At 38.9% G+C, this 14,365-nt stretch overlaps 1 protein-coding gene and 1 long non-coding RNA gene across 2 annotated transcripts; both read right to left on the bottom strand.

The window, feature by feature from the left end:
• Positions 1-7,143: 7,143 nt before the first annotated feature.
• Positions 7,144-8,157, bottom strand: LOC110866605. The gene has a single exon (XM_022115749.1). It carries the CDS (start codon positions 8,155-8,157, stop codon positions 7,144-7,146), a length of 1,014 nt encoding a protein of 337 aa, XP_021971441.1.
• Positions 8,158-8,543: 386 nt separating this feature from the next.
• LOC110866286 lies at positions 8,544-10,439 on the bottom strand. The gene is made up of 3 exons (XR_002551297.2): positions 10,426-10,439; positions 9,847-9,913; positions 8,544-8,710 (listed from the first exon to the last, which is right to left on the bottom strand). It is a non-coding gene; the product is annotated as an uncharacterized LOC110866286 (long non-coding RNA).
• Positions 10,440-14,365: the final 3,926 nt, after the last annotated feature.

Genomic DNA, 14,365 nt, shown 5'->3' with positions numbered 1-14,365 from the left:
TTGTCTTTTGAGATCTCCAATTTCCCTGAGGATCCTTTCGTTAGTTTCATCTTGCCGCTGCATACGATCCTTCATCTGCAAAATTAAAGCAAATACATCACTAGTACTGGGAATAGAAGAATTCATAGCAGAAGAAGATAGAGGTTTGGAGAAAGTGGGAGTTGATCTCTTCTCAGTATTTTTCTGAGATCCTGCCGGTGGAGGAGGCAAGGTGATCTGTGATGAGGTGACTGCAGACATCGCCGTGGACGTGTTCTTCAATGATGAAGCCATGTAACTCTTTCAAATGATTTCGAACAAAAGATTTTCTTATGAATGAAGCACCAATTGCCCCACGGTGGGCGCCAAACTGTTTTGGTCAAAAATCACACAAGGATAATGTAACCAAACTTTATGAAAACGGGGTATGATGCTTGGTTAATTATGAAAGTAAAGGATCACTTCTGTGATAAAGATGCAAAGACACAATGATTTATACGAGGAAAAAGCCCTTGATCAATGAATGATCTCCGGCATAAAAAACCTCGGGTGATGGCAACTACCGATCACCAACTTCAATATAACAAAAATATGATTACAACTTTGGATGATAATGAGCTGAGTACAAGGATCACTATTGCTTTTGGTGTCTAAGTGTGTGAGAGTTGCGTTGTATGTCGTGTGTGTTCTTCCGAATGAGGAAGAGTGGTATTTATACATGTGTTGGTGACCTATTTTAGGTAGCTAAACTATTATTCAGCTCATTACCCCTTTAGAAATGAGATACAATCTAGCCTAAATAGCCGCCCATAAATCAAGCCTAGTTTCCATATCCTGTGCAACGTCTATCTTCAATTAAGCTCTTGCCATAATTGTGAAGACGCGTCCCTGGATCATGATGCCTAGAGCGTATCCTGCTAGATGTTCCTGCAAAACAATATGGTATTAAGTGGAAGTGGCCGTTAGTATAAGGATCACTATAATGTCCCATGATCCTGATCCTGAAGTCCTCCTGAGGATCACTGTCTGCCAAAGGAACAAGGATCACTGGTTAGGATCACTTATAAGGATCACGTATAATAAAAATCCAGCCCTAACAAAGAATGCACTGGGGACAAGTTTATAATGAAGAATTGAAATTGATTCACTGAGAATCTCTGGTATGATCTTTCCTTTTTATTTAAGACAACTAATAGATTGTATTTTAATATCTTAATCAGCATATCTTTCAGGATATCTGTCGGGATACGTTTATAATATATTCCCAAAAATGTTTGAACAAAACAATTTTCACAAGAGAAATTTATAACAACAATAACAAAGTCTAAAGAGGAATTATATTATTAACATACCAAAAGATGTGCTCTTAGTTTCACCTAATAACAAGGCCCATCCACTAAGAGCACTATTAGTTCATTACCATATTTACCCAACAGTTGAAGGCTTCATCTCAAACCGAGACCCATCCACCTCCAACTGTTGTATTGTTCAAAATAAACCATACTAACTAATGACCAAGGGCTTCGTCCTGAAACTCAGGATCCCTCCACCTTTGGCCATCATATTGTCTACGTGCAGGAAATTAAAATTGTTCAACAGACAAGAAAAGTAAATTGTTCAAGACATCAACCATTAAACCTAAAAAAGTGGGCTCCGGCCTAGGCATCAATATCCATCATCGCCCACTCAGCTGCCCTCACACAGCGGCATCCTCTCCTGCTTTCCCCGGCTTCTCAGCACCAGCATCCTCACCAGCATCCTGTCCAGCATCCTCACCAGCATCCGCTTCGGCATCCTTTTTGTCTCCAGCCTGATCTGCCACCTCCGCTGACTTGGAAGATTCACCGGCATCAGATGGGAGTGGCACAGCTTTGCCTCCAAGCTCCTTCAACTTGGCCACCCAAGATTCAATTGGCCAGGATGGACAAACAAGACCTGTCTCCTTGGCCTCATAAGCCATCTTGATGCGTGCTTGTAACAGGGAGACAATAGCAGAACTCTTGATTCCTTCCCGGAAATTGATCATGGACTGATCATGATCCATTTGCATGGTGGCCAATTTGAGCTCGGCATCCTGAGTGACCTTTTTCAGCTTATCCTCATAGTGCCGACTCTTCGCTTCAGCAATGGCACCTTGGTCGGCAACAGTAGTTTCAAGCTGCTTGATCCTGGCTTCATGAAGTGCGACGGTACCACATGCATCATTGTACAAGTGGAGCAAATGCTGGAGGCCGTGTGCACCAATAACAGGTACGAGTTAGAATATATATATATAATGACCAAGATATCCTATCAGGATATCCTGTTAGGATATCCGTGCAGGATATATGTGCAGGATATATATGCAGAGTATGCGTCAGGATATTACCTTGTTAAGGAAGGATGTCATTTGCTCTAAGGAATCGGTAAAGCTGAGATCGTCATAGGAGAACCCTCCTGAGCTTGGAGCACTGACCTCAAGGCCCTTCCTCTTTTTCGCTGTGGAAGCACGAGTCCTTGGGTTGGCCTTGGGAGCTGGGAGTGGCTTGGAGCTGGTGGCAGCAGGAGCCTCCTTCTTGACTATGGTTGGAGTTGGATAGCTGTCAAGTTCGTCAAGGTCTAGATAGACTGGGACTTTGCTGGAATCTGCACACAGGGAGTAAAATTCTAAACCTTTCCTAAAGATATCAAATAAAAACATGTATCTACAGGATATCTTGCAGGATCCTTACCGGACATGTTTGCGCTTGAAAGAGGGCTTGGAGTTGGTGGAGATGGGTTGAAACTTCTCTCTGCTTCTGGAAGGAGCCTGATGGCGTCTATTCTTTTCTGAGAATCTGCAAGAGGAGGTGCTAGCTTCCTAAAATCAGCTGTACAAGAAAACGACAAAGTCAGTTCAGGATATAAAGCAGGATAACAAGCAGGATCATCTTTAAACCCTAATTCCTACCCTTCTTCAACCAATGCACCGGATAATCCGCTCCACCAGGGATTGAATCTCTTTTTACGAAAAAGAATTTGGATTTCCATTCCGCTTCATTCCTGGTGGCTCGGAGGATTAGTGGGTCACTGGAAGTAGAATAAAACAAGAATCGACAAGAACCGTGGCACCTAAGTCGGTATGCTAATGGGAGATCATGAACAGAAAGATCAGGGATATGGTTGTTCTTGATTTGATCAAGAACGGACAAGACTCGCCAAAGCATTGGCATTGTTTGACTAAAGCAAATTTTTGTGACATCAAAAAACTCGGTGATAAATTCAGAAAAAGGAAATTGTAGCCCTAGAGTAAAGGGGAAAGCATTGAAACAGAGCCACTCGTCGGAAACCATATCCGATCGGATTTCCCGATCAAATGGCCGGAACACCGTCCCTTTTGGGAAGATGCCGGAGGTTTTGAGGGCCGACAAGTGGGCACTGTCGAAGGAGCATATTTCCTTCTCCGGATCTTGGAGAATATTCTGGTGAATGAATGTGGGGGCGGAATCGCCGGAGCTGGATCTTGTCTGCCTTGTCATGTTGCCGGAATATCGAAGAGGGTGAGAAAGGAAGATGAAGTTGAGAGAAAGTGTTTACCTTTTTTCTCTTCGGAGATAGTTAAATGAAGATAAGGATGAAAAAGATATAGGGTGTGATGAGTAATTATAGGTCGAGTGGTTGAAAGCTGTCACGTCAATGGTCTAATCTCTTAATTGCCTCGGCCATGGTGAAAAATATAACCGTTAGCATATCAAACGGTAATATTTTTGGGGACAATTGTTATGGGTGAAATTCTGAGCCCATATCCTGGAAAGTATCTTGATATATATCTTGTTTATATTGTATCTGTTTACATCCGGGATGCTAGTTCAGGATATTGGTAACATCCTGAATGGTATCCTCGGGATTACTAATGGATTATGTGCAGGCACGTGGGTTAAAAGCTAGCAACGTTAACAAGACTTATTCCACGGAAGACTCGGTCCAAGTCGTTCAAGGGAAGACGTTGGAGCCGTCATACTCGCTTTACAACGTTCATGAAGGAATATTCGGTTCAGCCCATATTTGTAGGGATTATTGTTTGTAATTCATTACTATAAATAGTGGGTATATCAGATCAACTAGGACATCACAATCACACTCTCTACACTCTCAACACTTGCTCTCTTGCAACTTTCACAAAATTCATTATAACACTTAGCGATCCGATCTATATCCTGCACTGTATCCTGAAATTTAAAGCAATAAGAAGAACTAGGCAGCTGCGATTGTCAGCTCCCGAGGTTTTATGCCGGCGATCTAGATTGATCAAGGGCTTTCCTCGTACATCTCGTGTCATTTACTTTACCTTTTTGCTCATTGTTTGATCGTAGATACAGCTCAATATCCTGAGCCGTATCCTGAACACTGTTTTTCCAAAGAACATAACCAGCATATTTTCAACACACTTTTAAGCACACTACCTCACTTAACTAATTTGATCACTTAATTGCTTCGGTAATTTTTGACCAAAACAGGTATGAAGCATAAACTTCAACTTAGAGAGCCAAAATCAGATCATTGTGGGTTTTGCAAGTGAAAGGAGGTGGGTATATATAGAAAATCTAGAACCGTTAGGATCGTTTATCGTAAAACGAGCTTTGATCTCATTCGTACACATGTGCCCATGGTTTTGTGAAACCATGGGAGCCCATAGTTTCATTAAAACCATGTGCAAATGAGGGGAACAGCTGGAACAAGCTGGAATTTAGATTTTTCATTTTGGTCCCTTCCTAAGATAACTATGGCAGAATGTCAATTTTGGTCCCTGAACTTCAGAATCTTGCATTTCGGCTCATTTTTGACACGTTTAAGCCCCGTTAACCTCACTTCAAGGCTCTAAAATGAAGTTAAAGTATAGGGAACTCAAAAAATGTTCAAAAATATGTCAGATGTCGGTTTGTTTGGTCGTACGGCTGCGTTGTTCGGTTAATTACGACGGAAGTCTTAACGAACGCAAAAACGATCCAAATCAAGCGACGAATGGAATTTTCTTATGCCAAACACTAAAATAAAATATTTTAATGCTTACATAATTTTTGGATGTCCGGATGTATTCAGAACGTAAGATATGCGCGAAAATGCAAACTTATGCACTTTTTTACGCTTTTAGTCCCTGAATGAACATAAAGTTTATTTTTGCGCACAAAACACCTCAAAGCCTATTTCTAAGCTATGTAAAGGATATTTAGGGCACATTTAACTTATGATCAATTTCCAGATTGTTCGTTACAGTTCAAATCGGTATACTTTCGCAGTTTGTCAATTTTAGTCCCTGTAAGCGAACAAACTTGATTTCGGCATACCAAACCATCCAAAACTTATTTCTAAGTTATGTAAAGGTTATTTAAGGTATGTTAAGCCTATGTCACTATTCTGAAGTATTTGTTGCATTAAACTGGTTATATTTAAGCATCAGATCGCGTATAACGTTCAAGAAAGCGATTTAAGGCCCGAAATCGAACAAGAATTGACAGGTGCAAACGATACACATGTTTACACAAATCCCAAGTATGAAACCCTATATTTCATTGATTTGGTTTTTGTTTGATGGTCGCAGAGGCACAGGTGTCACATATCATTCATATATCATTCATGCAACAACAAATTTCGAATTCTCTAAGTTCGTCCAGAAATTCAAGTAGAGATTTCTTATAAAATTCACATACCTTATGATCCCCTTACAGTGGAGTTCACCAATCTAAGCTCGAATTTCATTTTGGAACTGATTTGTGCCTCCAATTTGTGAGTTTTGTGTGATTTATGGTTTGATGGAGGTTCTTGGTCGCCCCCTGTATTCTATTTGATCCAGACACACACTCAATGTGTGTGTTTGGTGTTTTTATTTTGTTTTTAATAAGTTAAGTTTCAAACTTAACACCTTTAGTCCCCCATCTATTATCAAGTTTTTAACATAGGTGTTTTAACTCACTAGCATGCCCCTACAAGGCTTTTCCTCTAACTAGGTTATTCTGTTCCTGGTTAATTCATTTTGTTTATTTACCAATATTGTATTTATAATAAAAAATTTATATTTTCGGGGTGTTACAAGTCCACCCCCCTTTAAAAGGGTTTCGTCCCCGAAACCTTCTTTAAGTAGTTCTTTGGTTTGGACCTAGCCATCTTAATTTCGTTTTTCAGACCTTATTTCTTTTAGTTAAAGGTTATCATTTGCCTCAACGCAAGCTTCTTCCACATGTAAGTCCTCATGGACTTTAACTTGTGTCTTGTATTTCTATCTTATCGCCTATTTGTCCCAATTGTCATTTGACCACTCAATAGTATGAGTTTGCCAACATGTTTACTTTATACTAGCTCTATGTTGACAAGTGTTTTATGCAAGTCACAACACTATTTCGACCTTGGGTGATCTTATCGGCTAGACTGATTAGTCACTGTCACCTCCTGCCCCGTATCACGCGCTACAACATAATTATATTCTATATCACTTTTCATGACCATGATTGCATCGCATCACGTCGTGTTTAAGTTCTTATGAACTTTTTATTATCAAAACCTTCTTTCTAACGTATCGTTTAGCACCTATCGGTGTTATGACCTACATCCTCTATTATTAACCATTTTCTATTTTGTCTTGTAATGTGCATATTTGTTAAACATTGTTTCTCACTAAAACTGAATTCCTTTGTTTAACGTTTATTTCTTTTCAACACCTTTAATTCGTTTATTTTACTAATCCTTAATACAATCACACCCATCAATGTTCTTCCTCATAAGGATTTTATTAATTACATGTTACTTGGATAGTTACCCATATCCAAGTTTCTAAATCCATATTTATTGATACTTTATTAAGTTTCCGGGTTCTAGTGTACGCACGCCCCTTCCCATGGCAATATTTATCATAACTATTTTTGTCTCGGTTCCACATACTCACTATTGTTTATTTTCTTATACACACACACACACATATATATATATATTGCTTTTATATAATTCTCTCATTTCACTACTCATATATGCCCATATGCAATTATCATTCGCACTCATATCGATTAAAATTCGTGTTAAAATTGAATTTACAAGAAACATACCCGAAACGATATCAAGTTCTATCTTTACTTCAGCTGCGGTTAATTGGAAAGATCTGGCCCTTGCCTTTTGTGCTTCCATCTTCACATCCTACTCATTCTTTTTCTCGTCCAACTATGGGCACTCAAATTTCTTGTGACCCGGTTGGTAGCAATTGTAACAAACCGAAACCTTCCCCGGGCATAGCGTAGCCGTATGCCCTGTCTTTCCGCATATAGGACACGGTTTATCCTTAAAGCGACACTCGCCCTTATTCCTCTTTCCACATACCTTACAACTCGGCGATCCGTCCTTCACATCCGACTTCTTTGCCGATTCAGTTGTTTGTGCCTGCTTCGTAGGACTTGGGTTCACATCATGCACCCTTCGTTCACCCCTCTCTACTTGTTTCTTCAATTCAATTTCTCGCTCCCGAGCGGTGTTAATGATTTCAGTGAGGGTCTCGTATTTCGAGGGAGTCATGAACTCCCGATATTCAGCACTCAGCATATTGTAGTAGTAGTAGTATATTTTCTGTTCCTCGGTCGTCACTAACTCATCACAGAATCTGAGTTTGTCAAGGAAGATACCCGTGATCTTATCGATTGATTCACCCTTTTGCCTTAACTGGATGAATTCTTCCTTGATTTTGTTGATGACCGCCTTGGGACTATGGTGTTTAAGGAATGGTACCTTAAACTCATCCCACGTCATAGCCTTTACAGCTTCAGCTCCAATCTCCTTCTTCTTATTATCCCACCAATCCCTGGCTTGACCTCTCAACTGACCCGTACCGTAAGCTACAAAATCGCTTACGTCACAATGGGTCCTTTCAAACACTCCCTCAATATCACTTAGCCATCTTTGGCATATTATCGGGTCAACTTCCCCGTTGTAAATTGGTGGTTTACACGCCATAAACTCCTTGTATGAACAACCCTTACGTTCTCCAGATTTTTCTTTCACAAGGTTGACATTGTCTTCCAACCTTTTAACCCGTTCCTCAACTAACGAAAGCACTGTATTCTGGATTTTGTCTATAAAACCGGATAGACTATTCTCGATTGCCTTTCCTACCTCTTCGGCAATCACCTCTTTCATTTGCTCGGTGACTATCGGCACCGCATCATTATTACCCTTTTCCGTCATCTTGAAACTGAAATGTTTATACCAATTGTTAATCATTTCATTTATAACGTATATTTTGTTCGCTTCAGTTTAGCCAAGTTCATAACTTGCTTTAACCGTTCTCATTTAGTGCACTTTCCGGGTTTGAGAGTGTTATCACGCTCTTCCCGTGCACATCAATTCACATCTCTTTTGCAACATATAATTTAAATCTACTAAAATAACTAATTCTTACCGGATGATTGATCAAGCTTGAACTGAACACACTTTGTTGACAACCTTGAGCTCTGATACCAACTTGTAACACTCGTCTTATAATTTCATTTTATAACTAGAAAATACGGACTTTTTAAATTCGAAATACATGACCAACAAAAACTTAGTTAATAACTAAGATGTATGTCGTTATAGTATTTCGACATAGTCGACTAACTAGATTAAAATGTTCAACATTCAAAAGAGTTTACAAAACAACATGTTTTAAACTAGATTAGATTAGCGCGGAAGCATTCAAAACTTGTGTTCGGTTCTTGATTCCCTTGCTTGATCAACATCCACAACAAACGAGCATCACCTATGGTCAAAACCACAATAATCGTTAGTTTTGTCATCTTAATATTAAGTAAAAACGAGTTTTATTGCTTAAATAATGAAAAACAAACAAATTAACTGCCAAACTGTGAGCCACGGTTTAGGACTGTGGCCCACAGTTCGCCCAGCTCAAAACAGAACTGGCAGACTATGAGCCACGATTCAGGACTGTGGCCCACGGTTCGCCCAGCTCAAAACAGAATTGCCAGACTGTGAGCCACGGTTCAGGACTGTGGCCCACGGTTCGCCCAGCTCAGCCTTCTTATATATTTTTTTGCTTAATTCTCCATAACTTTTTATTTACATATCCGTTTTAGCCGATTATTTTTCCTATATGTCTGTATTAAAATTTCGGATCTAACCATATAAATTTCACTTAACGAAACCCGGATTATGAATGAATGGCCCACAAAATCCTTGTTTCGATTATTCAACCCATTAACTATGTGTGCAATTTGTTCTCCAATTTATTCTTTGGCATTCTAATCTTATTTACCCATTCCCCGGGCTAGAAATTCTTGGCGTATCCGTACCATTACATGGCTTTACGCTCGTATTCGAATTTCGTGCTTGTTTTCTATAGATTCAAGCATTGCCACTTTATATAATTCTTACAACTAGTTTCTACCATTTGACCCGATAACACGGATTCATAACCTTAACTTAGTATAACCATTCATTGCTAAAATTGCTATCTAGCTCTAGCGCAATATGAGACTTTCAAATCTTTACGCGCAAGAATCGATAAAGACATAGTTTTGACCCGTTTGGTTGACGAGTGAAAATCCTCACTTTAATGTCAAGCCAAACTATTTCTAACCAATATTTTGACCCGTTCTCTATGATACACCGAACGATTCTAACCGTTCATTTCAACCCGTATGGTTTATTCCCACCACACTTTAACCATTTACTTTGACCCATTTGGTTTGCCGAGTGAACTTCGTCACTTCCACGGCTTACCAAACATACTCTAATCATTAAATTTGATCTATTTGATCTATCGAGTGAACTTCGTCACTTCAATGACACATCAAACGCGCATATCACACCACGATACTATTAACAAGCTATAATTAAACATTCTTGCATAACGTAATGAAACTAATAGTTACGTACCTTCAAAGCACTCCCTTCAAGCGCGTATCACCACCGGCTTGTCCGCTTGACGTCCCGGTTTCCTTGCCTATAGAGTTCAATTCCAATTTATTTAGAACTCATTTCTTAACATATATCACATAGTTTGCCGAAACTTTACAAATATGCGTTTTAGCTCTAATTTCAGTTTTAAGCCTTCTTTGAGGCATTTTTACAAACACCTTAAAGGCATAAATTTCTCACAATTCATTATCAAGTTCATAACTTGTTATATAGCCAAGATTAACGTCATTCGAACAATTTCATATCAATTTTAACATCAACCAACTAGAAATTACTTCATAAAAATCAGATTACACTAGAACAACAACCAAAATCCTAGTGTTTGTCAAGTTCCCACAAAACCCACTAATCACCTTCATTGGTGTTTATGGAATTTACAAGAATTAAGCATGATTTCAACATATAATTGTCTAGGGTTCACTCCTAGACACAATATTATTCCTATATCATTCATATATCATTCATGCAACAACAAATTTCGAATTCTCTAAGTTCATCCAGAAATTCAAGTAGAGATTTCTTATAAAATTCACATACCTTATGATCCCCTTATAGTGGAGATCACCAATCTAAGCTCGAATTTCGTTTTGGAACTGATATATGCCTCCAATTTGTGAGTTTTGTGTGATTTAGGGTTTGATGGAGGTTCTTGGTCGCCCCCTGTATTCTATTTGATCCAGACACACACCCAATGTGTGTGTTTGGTGTTTTTATTTTGTTTTTAATAAGTTAAGTTTCAAACTTAACACCTTTAGTCCCCCATCTATTATCAGGTTTTTATCTTAGGTGTTTTAACTCATTATCATGCCCCTACAAGGCTTTTCCTCTAACTAGGTTATTCTGTTCCTGGTTAATTCATTTTGTTTATTTACCAATATTGTATTTATAATAACAAATTTATATTCTCGGGGTGTTACACATAGGCTATAACCTTTTGACGTTGCATTAACACACATCCATAACCTAATTTAGAAGCGTCACAATATACTATAAAGTCTTCAGCTCCTTCTGGTAACGCTAGTATGGGTGCATGGGTTAATCTTTGCTTAAGGATTCTAAAGGCTTCTTCTTGTTTTGATCCCCATTCAAACTTAACAGATTTACATGTTAGCTTAGTTAAAGGAATGGCTATTCTAGAAAAATCTCGAATAAACCTTCTATAATAACCGGCCAATCCTAAGAAACTTCTGACCTCGGTTGGTGACTCAGGGGTTTTACATTTAGTAATTGCCTCGATCTTTGTGGGATCCACGTGAATTCCTTCATGATTGATTAGGTGTCCAAGAAATTGCACCTGTTCTAACCAAAACTCGCACTTTGAAAATTTAGCATAAAGCTTTTCCTTTCTTAATAAACTTAAAAGTGCGCGCAAATGCCTTGCATGTTCCTCTTTACTCTTAGAGTAAATTAGAATATCATCTATGAAAACAATTATGAATTTATCCAAATATGGCTTACATATTCGGTTCATCATGTCCATAAATGCAGCTGGGGCATTGGTTAAACCAAATGGCATGACAGTAAATTCATAATGACCATACCTTGTTCTGAATGCGGTCTTAGGAATGTCCTATTCCTGTACCTTTAATTGATGATATCCTGATCTTAAATCGATTTTAGAGAAAAATCGAGCTCCTTGTAGTTGATCGAACAGATCATCGATTCTTGGTAATGGGTACCGATTCTTAATCGTGACTTTGTTCAATTCATGGTAGTCAATGCACATACGCATTGATTCGTCCTTCATTTTAACAAACAGTATTGGCGCTCCCCACGGCGATGAGCTTGGCTGTATAAATCCTTTTTCTAACAATTCGTCTAATTTTTTCTTCAGTTCCTGCATTTCAGCGGGTGCCAAACGATAGGGTGCTTTGGCAATTGGTGATATTCCTTGTATTAAATGGATTCTGAATTCGACTTCCCTATCTGGAGGTTGCCCTGGAAATTCTTCTAGAAATACATCTGAAAATTGAGATACTACTGGAATATCTTTTAAATCCTTTCCTTTAGTGTTAGTGATTATGGAAATCAAATACACTAATGATCCTTTTCTTATGTAACTTGCAGTTTTCATCACAGAGATGAATTTTGTTGTTCTAGATGGTTTATCTCCTTTAATTGTGATCATCTTACCTTTTGGTGAATTTATTTGAATTGACTTTTGATCACATAAAATACTGGCTTTATTGGGTATTAACCAATCCATTCCTAAAACAACATCGAACCCTGCCAGATTCATGGGATAAAGGTTTGCAATAAATTTCTGATTTAAAATTTCTATGCTTGCTCCCTGCAAGATTTCAGAAATTCTAACAATTTCTCCATTAGCTGTTTCTACTAAGCATTCTTGAGGTAGTTTAGTTAATGATTGATTTAGGAATTTGCAAAACGATGTATTAATAAAACTTTGGTTTGCACCAGAGTCAAATAATACTTTAGCAAAAATATCATTAACTAAAAACGTACCAGCTGTGACACCTGTGTCACCGCGACCATCAAACAAATACCAAGCCGATGAAATATTGTATTTCATACTTGGGATCTTGTATAAATATGTGTATGTTTTGCACATATCAATTATTACTGTTCAATTTCAAACTCTACATTGCTTTCTAGAGCATTATACGCAAACTGGTGCGTAAACGTACTCAGTTTAATGCAACAAATACTCCGGAACATCAACATATACTCAACATACCTTAAATAACCTTTACATAACTTAGAAATAAGTTTTGAAGGCTTGGGTATAGCAAAAACAAGTTAATTCGCTTACAGGGACTAAACTTGACAAACTGCGAAAGTATGCCAATTTGAACTGTAACGAACATTCCGGAACATGTTCATAAGTTAAACATACCCTAAATATCCTCTACATAGCTTAGAAATAGGCTTTGAGGTGTTTGGTATGCTAAAACAAACTTTTGGATCATTCAGGGACTAAAAGTGTCAAAAAGTGCACAAGTTTGCACTTTCGCGCATAACTTACGTTCTGAATACATCCGGACATCCAAAAATTTATGTAAGCATCCTTATATTATGCCTTAGTGTTGGGCATGAGAAAAATCCATTCGTCGCGTCATTTGGATCGTCTTTCGCGCTTATGTGCATTCCGTCGTAATTAAGCGAACATCGCAATCGTACGGCCAAACGAACCGACATCCGGAATATTTTTGAGCATATTTCATGTCCCCTACACTTTAACTTCATCTTAGAGCCTTGAAATGAGGTTAACGGGGCTTAAACGTGCCAAAAATGGGGCAAAATACGTGTTTCTGAAGTGCAGGGACCAAAATTGTAAATTCTGATCTGGGAACCTTAGGCGGGGCGCGTAAGGATTTACCAAATCCTTACGCGGGGCGCGTGAGACTGTCAGACAGAAAAATCTTTGCATTTAATGCAGTTTGGCCTTTCGTTCGATCAAGGGGCAATGCCCTTTCACCCAATCAGGAGCCAAGGGCCAAGTTCTGACTTACCACAAGAATTTGACAAGTGTACGCTCGAGATCGCGGCACGATATTCGATAAACGATCCTAACGGTTCCACTTTTCCTATAAATACCCCCCCCTTTGTTCCAAAAACCCACAAAATCTGATCTTAAGGCTCTAAGTTGGAACCATTGTTCCATACCTGAGCTATTTGATCTAGATTAGCACTCGGGGACCTTCCGTAAGTCTTCTTTCGCTCTTTTATCGCTTTTCGAGTCCGAAAGTCAACATTTTGTTGACTTTCTGCATTGACCAGCTTATGGTCGATGCGAAGTTCATGGAACTTCATAACGTGAGCGTGATCACGATGGTTATAGTCCGTAGTGACTATACCTACTGATCACCACGTTAACTAGGCTCAGTGACGGGTCGTAGTCTCGGCCAAAATGTGCATTCTTGCATATTTTGTAACCAAACTACTCATGAGCATCAAAGCCGTTTGTTTTGATGTCAAACCTGTTTTCTAAACTTAGTTAAGCATGTTCTAACATGCTTAGCTCGTCACTTTTAGTTTAGTGCTTATACAGGGTCGTAAGGTAAGCGATCTAAACCATCGCTTATACTTTCGAACCCGACCCATTTGGTCGATCTTTAGGATCCGACCAAACACATTAGGTGACCATAGCTATAACCTTCCGAGGTTATACCTTGTGGTCACGATGTTAGGCGTTCCGAACGCGTTCTACGCGAACGACGCGTTAGGGTAGCATAAGCTACCTAAACGGGTCATAATGGGTCGCAAGCACTTAGGTTAGGTTTCATTTTAGAATGTAGGCTCTGTTAAACCATATTACACGTGTCTCCATACTCGTTTGGTTTACGAACGCGTATACTATCCGATCCTTCCGATTTGGTCCGGTATATTAACATAGCTACCTACTAGGTGCCGTTTGATATCCCGTGATCTTTTGCATTACCTGGTTATTATACAAGGAATTCAAAGCAACCTCAGGTGAGTACATAGAACCCCATCTTTTACTGTTTTCCAAACT

This window comes from Helianthus annuus, chromosome 6 (genome assembly GCF_002127325.2).
Source record: "Helianthus annuus cultivar XRQ/B chromosome 6, HanXRQr2.0-SUNRISE, whole genome shotgun sequence".
NCBI lineage: Eukaryota > Viridiplantae > Streptophyta > Magnoliopsida > Asterales > Asteraceae > Helianthus > Helianthus annuus.
The sequence above is the reverse complement of the archived record's forward strand: the minus strand, read 5'-3'. Positions and strand labels throughout refer to the sequence as shown.